Source organism: Chrysemys picta, chromosome 2, assembly GCF_011386835.1.
Source record: "Chrysemys picta bellii isolate R12L10 chromosome 2, ASM1138683v2, whole genome shotgun sequence".
NCBI lineage: Eukaryota > Metazoa > Chordata > Testudines > Emydidae > Chrysemys > Chrysemys picta.
In genome coordinates this window covers 74,256,126-74,264,563 of record NC_088792.1, presented here as the reverse complement: position 1 = coordinate 74,264,563, position 8,438 = coordinate 74,256,126, and the positions used below count along the sequence as shown (strand labels likewise).

General features: G+C 45.8%; 1 protein-coding gene across 3 annotated transcripts in view; it reads left to right on the top strand.

The window, feature by feature from the left end:
* The first annotated feature begins 753 nt into the window (after positions 1–753).
* NGLY1 (N-glycanase 1) overlaps positions 754–8,438 on the top strand; it is a 66,297-nt gene continuing 58,612 nt past the window's right edge. For 2 of the 3 annotated variants that reach the window (XM_005297085.4, XM_005297083.4), the window contains exons 1-2: positions 754–1,022; positions 2,138–2,252. In XM_005297085.4, coding sequence (XP_005297142.1) covers positions 895–1,022; positions 2,138–2,252 — 243 coding nt within the window. In that variant the 5' untranslated portion in view covers positions 754–894. Of the gene's footprint in view, positions 1,073–2,137; positions 2,253–8,438 lie in introns of all 3 variants that reach the window. The other variant, XM_042840286.2, reaches the window with a different exon arrangement.

Here is an 8,438-nt window from a genome sequence, read left to right as displayed (position 1 = left end):
GGTTCAATGCAAACAGACAAAAGTGAAATATGTATACATTGTTGGTACTTGCTTTTTGGCAAAAGTTATTAAATGGGGTGCCATACTGATGGGAGGTCATCTAGTCCAACCCCCTGCTCAAAGCAGGACCAGTCCCAACTAAATCATCCCAGCCAGGGCTTAGTCAGGGTACTTGCACATTATCCATTTTAGGGCTTTATAGGACCACAGTATTAGAAAAGGATAAGCAGCTTCAACATTACTTTAAAAGCAAAGCAATCAGACCACACCATGTAGAAACTGACCAAGATAAATTATTTTGTATTTTGTACACTACATACACCTAGGGCCTGATTTTCAGAGAGGCTATACACCGCAACCTCAAGGGAAACTGCCTATTCTTTTTGCGGATACAGACTAACAAGGCTGCTACTCTGAAACTTGCACAAGGTTAGTACATCTGAAAATCAGACCCATAAAATAAATTTTTAGCTAAAGGGGTAAAAAAAGGGTGAGACTCACCAGAATATATTTTTAAAGGACCAATTTTTAATTAAATGTAAATCAATCTAACAGATTTATTTGAAAATTCTCAGAAAATTCAAAATGTACTCAGCTTATGTGCGGTAAATTTGGGGAAAGAGGCACTATATTTTTCATAGAAAACAAAGACGTTGAATCCTAGAGTTAAGTGAAAAACTCAATGCAATTTAGCTATGAAGGCACTGATTGTGAGACTATAATCGCTGTTGAAACTGAAAGGGAAACTTGCCCGCCCGCTCCACGTTCAGCCGCTGGGTGGTTCAGCAGGTCCCGGATCTGGGAGCAAGCGAACGGGCGCGCGCACGCTAGACGGCAGCGCCCGCTCACTGGGGAGGACACCCTCCCATCCCCCGCCCCCAAGAAAGTAGCACGATGGCGGCCGCGGGGGGTCCCTCCGCGCCACCGCACTCTCGAGCCGTGAGTGAGCTCTGCCAGAACGCCCGAGACACCTTTCTGGAGGCCTCACGGCTACTGCTCACCTACGCGGACAATATCCTCAGGTGAGCAGGGCGGACGGGCCCGCGAAGCTGCGGCGGAGGCCCCGAGCGGGGTCAGTCAGGGCACCGTCCCCGTGGGGGGTATAAATCTTCGGACTCACGGTCTGCGGGCTGGCGGCGGGTGCCGCGGGAGGGCACGACCTGAGCTCGGGCCGGGCACCCAGCGGGAAGAGCTGCTGACTCAGCAGGGGAGGCGGCGGCGGCTTAGCCCAGCCTGCGCTGAGTCACTGACCGCCAGAACTCGTGCCCCCCGTTGGGTCAGTTGCACCCGCTGTTCCCTTAGCGAGCAGAGCTCCCGCTGGGGGGCAGAGTTTCCCCCTCCCACCCCACGCCGTGGCGGCCCAAGCAGCGTGTCGCTGCTATGTCCGCACGGGGCTGCCCTCTGGCTGCCACGTCCTGCTGGGCCTGGGCCTAGGCCTGGGCCTTGTGACCTGCCTCCTCGCCACTGCCCTGGCACCCGCTTGGACGGGCCCACCTGGCAGCCCTTTACTCCCATCTCCTGGGGCTGGACAGGGTGAGGGCAGGAGATTGACGTTGAATGAGTCAGTGGCTTTTCCCACCCTGAGGGTGCAGGTCTTGTGCATTTCACACCTGTCCCTCAGGTGCACGTGCAGTCTGTGAGCAGTTTGGGTGTTTAAATGGTGCCTATCACTGTGGTATTCTAGCATCATGATATTCATGTATTGCACAGTATTTTGCTTTGTGGGACATGGTGGGGAGCGTACAGTAAATGGCCATTCATCCCAAGTTAGTCAGTCATTGAGCAGGACCCTATTATGCTAGGTGCTGTACGTATACACACACACACTATAAATGTAAGACAGATGGACACAGATTGGGGTGGACAAGGAAACAATGAGAGAGTATTAGTATTATGAACAGTGATGTCAGCACAGCAGTGACCTAACCTTTGTCAAGTTTTTTGTAGGATGGAGATTTAGAAATGACCTTTCATGGGCTGCCTACACTCTGTATATAAAAGCAAGTCTAAGTTTCTTAGCTTCTAAAAAATGTTAACACCCTGAAAAATCCAGTGAGAGGTGTCACTACCCACACTGTAAGTTTCCAAGTTTTTTAGCTGATGACATATTTGTTTTAATTTTTTTTATTCCTATCAGACACCCAAATGAAGAAAAATATAGGTCTATTCGGATTGGAAATCCAGCATTTTCGACTCGGTTGTTACCTGTCAGAGGAGCAGTTGAATGTTTGTTTGAAATGGGATTTGAAGAGGTGAGTATTCTAGATGTTTGTTTTATCCTGTTGTAACTTCAGCAGTGTTCCATCTACAGTATAATAGGTGATTTGTCCTTCTGGTTCATGCTTAACTTTACAATTGCAAAGCTATAGGGCCTTCTCTAGGGCTGCACCTTAACATGGTGGAAAGGCTTGTGTGTTCCAATGACCTTGAGAGCTATGCTGTAGTACAGGGGCTGGCAAACTTTTTGGCCTGAGGGCTGCATCAGGTTTCGTAAATTGTATGGAGGGCTGGTTAGAGGAGGGGGTTGTGGCTCGACCCCCACCTCCTATCTGCCTCTCCCCCCTCCCCCTCCCCTGGGACTCCTGCCCCATCCAACACCCCCTATTCCCTGATGACCTCCCTGAAACCCCTGCCCCATCCACACACCCCTGTCTGCCCACGGACCCTCACCGCCCCATCCAATCCCTCCTCTCATTCCTGATGGCCCCCCTGGGACCCCTACCCCCATTCAACCCCCTGTTCCCGCCCCGACCCCTATCCACACCCCTGCCCCTGACCACCACCCTGAACTCCCCTGCCCTCTATCCAACCCCCCACTGCTCCATGTCCCCTTACTGCACTGCCTGGAGCACTGGTGGCTGGCAGCGCTACAGCCGCGCTGCCTGGCTGGAGCCGGGCCAGGCCACCGCCGCCACCATGCAGCACAGAGGACCGGCTCAGGCCGGGCTCTGCAGCTGTGCTGCCCCAGGAGCTCACAGTCCTGTCACCCAGAGCATTGTGCCTGTGCTGGAGTGAGTGAGCTGAGGCTGCGGGGGAGGGGGGACAGCAGGGGAGGGGCCAGAGGCCAGGCAGAACAGTCCCGCGGGCTGTAGTTTGCCCACCTCTGCTGTAGTAGTTTAACTCCTGGTAGAGCCACTCCAACTGGACAGAAGTCAGAAGGTAGACATCAGACAAAAAGTCCATTATTGGGATTAACCAGACTCCTTAGCCCTGGTCGGCAGCTGGCCTAAGGAGAAGGTATAGTCTGTGTTCAAACTGAGGTGGTCCGACCTGCTAGCCAATCATGGTCCGTGGACTTTAGTGGAGCAGCCACGCTCTGCTTCAATTTGCAGTGGCGTTAGCAAGCTGTCTTTGGCACTGCTGTACAGCCCGGGCATTGGGCTATGGTCACTTTGGCCTTCATTGGGTTCTGCAAGCAATTTTCTCGATTTTTGTTTCACCTGCACCTTGCAAAGACCTGTGTTGTCAATCCACGCGTTGCAGTCTTCTGCACCAGTGAACAAAATGGCCAACAAGGACTACAAAAGTGATTTTTTCCTCCCTTGGTATTCACCCCTTCTTGTCAACTGTTGAGAATAGCCCACTTCCACCTTAATTAAATTGGCTCATTAGCACTGACCCCCGACTTGATAAGGCAACTCCCATCTTTTCATGTGCTGTGTATTTATACCTGCCTACTCTATTTTCCACTCCATGCATCTGATGAAGTGGGTTTTAGCCCACGAAAGCTTATGCCCAAATAAATTGGTTAGTCTCTAAGATGCCACAAGGACTCCTCATTGTTTTTAAGGATGAGAGTGTGACTAATCATGCACAACCTAGTACCACTTTAAACAATTCTTTGTGCAGGTCCATAGCCCTTATTCCTTGCTATCTCTTCACTCATTCTGTTCCTTGAATGTCCTGTGGTGACAGGAAAGTGTGGTGATGGGAACAGGGGGTCCCTAGTCACAAACATGTAGTTAGGCAGTGCCAGCATGATGGTTGTTTATTGTTGACTTGGAGTGATCTTGGAATCCATATCCTTCTCATGCGACAGATCAGCCCTCTTTAAAGATAGTGCTGCTCTCCCTAATGCAGGGAAGGGGGAGAAATGGATCCCTAAATATCTCTCTCACTCTATTATCAATTTACTAGTATGCTATGACTAGCTGGTCATGCAGTATGTGCTTAAAAAGCAGCATCACACACATAACACTGAACTTTGCAACCTAGAAATGTCTGCACTCTTTCTGATGATGTTGGTGGGCTTGGAAAGTACACTGCACTCCTTGGAAGAGAACTTGCCAAATACAACATTGATATAGCTGCACCAAGTGAGACACATCTCCCAGGCAAGTCCCAACTTGAAGAGGTCTGTGCTGGATACACATTTACTGGATAGGCAAGTCCGCAGAAGAGTGGAGACTATTTGCTATTTGCAAAAAGAAGAACAGGAGGACTTGTGGCACCTTAGAGACTAACAAATTTATTAGAGCATAAGCTTTCGTGGACTACAGCCCACTTCTTCGGATGCATATAGAATGGAACATATATTGAGGAGATATATATACACACAGACAGAGAGCATATATATATCTCCTCAATATATGTTCCATTCTATATGCATCCGAAGAAGTGGGCTGTAGTCCACGAAAGCTTATGCTCTAATAAATTTGTTAGTCTCTAAGGTGCCACAAGTCCTCCTGTTCTTCTTTTTGCGGATACAGACTAAACACGGCTGCTACTCTGAAACTTTTCATTATTTGCTATTTGGATGTCTATTGCACGCACACATCTGATTGTGTTCCAAAAGGAATAAATGATTGTCTGATTGTCTTTCACCTCAGCTTGACATCTGCATGTCATGTAACAGTGCATATGTACCGATGATGATCTGTTCTGACATTGTCAAAGAAAAAGTCTATGAAGACTTTGACAGTGCCAAACTCAGCTCATCGGTGCGACAAATTAATCATCCTAGGCAATTTTAACATCCAAATTGGTTGCAATCACAAAGCTTTGCCTAAAATAAATTGGTTAACGAGGTGTGGGTACAAATGGCACACTATTCCTCACAAAAGTGCATGGAGAATTAGCTAGTCACCACAAATATGCTATTTCAACAAGCAGTGAAATGCAAAACAACATGGATGCATCCCCCATTGTATACCAAGGCAATTGTTGGGATGTCAAAATCACCTTTGCAATGCAGGGAGCTGCATGCAGTCTGATGTCAGCTCATGAGATGTAAAGTGACATTGATCCTCCAGTTGAAACAGCGCGGATGTTGTCAATCTCCAATACCCATGCTCAGTGTGCATGTGTTGAAATCTGAGCTCACGCGTACAAAGCGTGTTTAAAAAACTTCATGAAGTTCTCATCACACTTTGAGTCAGACCTAATAAATGCTGACTCTGTCTGGTCATCTTTTAAGGAAACAGTGTTCAATGCATCTAAAGAGGGGGCATCAGGAATGATTTGACAAAAATGATGCTGAGAAAGCAACTCTTGAGATCCATGCATGTTCTTCACACAGATAAATTATAAAAACTCATCTATTAAAAAAGATGGCTTATTCACATATAAAGTGTAATGTGCAAGCTAAGCTTCGCCACATGAAAGATTGAAGGTGGTTGGCTTCATTTTCCACCAGCTATCAGTGACAGACAAAAAAGACTCCAAACAGGTTTTTGATGAGCTGAAGACTGTATGACTTGCAATCTAATGGGCTACCCCTATCTGGAATATAAATGACTCACTGTCACTGACTGATCGTGGACAAATTCTGCAATGATGAGGCGAACTTTAATAAGGCTCTGAACTGCCCAGACACCACATTAGCATGAGCACTTGATGATCTTGAACAATTTGCAATTCTAGACCAATTCTCAGTTCCACGAAATATATCTGAAGTATGGAAAGCTGTCAAACAGCAACGGATCAAGTACAGATGGTTTTCCTGCAGAGATCTTCAAATGTGAGGGACACAGAATTGTAGGACTTGAAGACAGCTGATCAGTAAGCTCACTGGCCTCTGCTTAAAGTTTTGGGAAGAGGAGGCTATTTCACAGGAGCTGAAAGAGGCCAACATTATCCACTTTTACAAAAGGAAAGCAGTCATGCTTCTTGCGATAACCATCGTGCTGTCTCACTTCTTGCCACTGCAGGAAAGATACTCGCCTGAGTCATGCGAAACTAACTGATCAACTTGGAGAAGATTGGCGTTTAGGCATACGTGGCTTCCATCCTGGGCATGGTACTTCAGACATGATCTTTTCACTCCAGCAAATACAGGAGAAATGTTGTGAGTAGAATCAAGACCTATATGTAGTTTTTGTCAATCTTATTAAGACCTTTGACTCTGTAAATTGAGAAGGCTTGTGGACTCCACAAGTTCAGTTTTCCCCCTGTAAGTTTGTCAGCATTATTAAATCTTTTCATGCAGGAATTCAGGTTCGTGTCCTTGACCAATGCTGCATCTCATCTTCCTCTGTTGTCACCAAAAGAGTAAAACAAGGTTGTGTTCTTACCCTAATATTGTTTAGCATCATGTTTGCAGCTGTTCTAATAGATGCATTCAGAGACATTGATTGTGGTATTTATATGAAGTACCATATGGATGGAGGTATCTTAAATCTGCATTGCCTGTGTGAGAAGACAAAAGTTATGAAGATTACTATCACTGATGATTGTGCTTTAGTGGCCCATAACCTCAGGGACATTCAATTGCTCACTGATTGTGTGTGCAGCAAAATGTTTTGACTTAACAATCAGCCTAAAGAAGACAGAAGTGACAGTCCAGGCTCCACTGGTAAATACTGCAACTGCTCCTGTTGCCTATTGACTATGTACCACTCAAGGTTGTTGATAAATTTTGCTACCTACACAGTGTTGTTTTTTGAAATACAATGATGACAATACCATTACGAAATGTATTGGTGCAGCCACTGATGCCTTCAGAGAATTTTAGCGTTGTCTCTGGCATGAACACCGTGTTAGATGGCAAACTATAATTGATGTTTACCACTATGTATCATCACCACTACTCTCCTCTATGGCTGCAATATATGGACAACTTATCAATGCCACGTAAAACACTTGGACAAATTCCCTCTACGATTTCTACAGCAGATAACTGGAATTAAATGGCAAGATTTGACTCCAAACACAGAGATCTTTGAGTGTTGCAACATCAGACATTTAAGCTTTTATAGCGAGAGCACAACTGAGATGCTGTGGTCATATGGTCCGCATGTCTGACAGTAGAATACCAAAGGCTGTCTTTTACAGAGAATTGCAGACTGGAACGCATTTTAGAGGCAGACCAAGAAAATGTTACAAAAACACTGAAAGGGGCCAAACGCCAATCTTGCAGAGTTGACCTCAACATCTGGGAGCTTTTAGCACATGATCTGAATTGCTGCAAGCAAGGAGAAATGTGTGAGGCATAAAGCTAAAAGCAGTGCATGTTAATCTACAATTGCCTTCACCTGGAGCTGCAGATTCAGAATTGGTTTATGGTCTTGTTGTGGGGCCTGAAACAAGTGATTAGCTCATCCGTTGAGCTTGACTGGAGACTCCATCAGATTCTACTTTCTGGCCACTTGCAGTTTAAGTAGCACTTTTCCTTTCATTTTGCATATCTTTACTTTGTCCATAAATATCTAGTGCCAAATAACATGAAAGTTAAGGAAAGCGTCATCTTAAATCTGTAGAGTTAAGGTAAAAAAAAAAAACATCCTGAGTGAAATCTTGGCCCTATTGCAGTCAATGGAAGTTTTACCATTGATTTCAGTGGAGCCAGGATTTCATCCCTTGTGTGCTAATATGGCCCCATCACTGTAGCAGAAATAGAAGTAGAAATAGCTTCTAGTTTTAATTTGTGTATGGAATATTTGAGGGAAAGCCAAACTGAAAAAACAAGTTTTGCTTTCAGAGCTGAATTTGGCTAGTTCCATTGTCATTCTTATCTCTTGTGGGGTTGAGTTCTCTAATCTAGGTCCAGTGCTGGTGGGAGCTCTGTCTTTTGCACTTCTGAGCCTCCCTCTATTGGTCACATATCATAACTGCCCTGATGGAAAGTAGCTGTCACGGGAGAGCCTGATTGCAGAGGAAGAAGTAGTGTCTCAGGTTTCTAGGGCTAATCTCATGAAGAGGTCCAGGATAACACCTTGAATGGCACAGTATTAAATGAAAAATCTGTGTAGATAACTGAACTCCACAGTGATTGTGTTTGGGAACCTGTGTTACTGGGTAAACTGCTGCTGTATTTTGTATGAGTTAAAGCTTTGAGAGTATGCTGCTTCATCTCTATATAGGTTGTGGTAATCAAGGTTGGCGGTCACAAACTTATTTTCAGTAGCCATTTGCAGGGTGTGTATGTTCCAGCTCTGTATGCTAGTCCAGCTTTCTCAGGTGTTTGGAGAGGGGAAGAAATCCGAGTTACAGTTACCCCA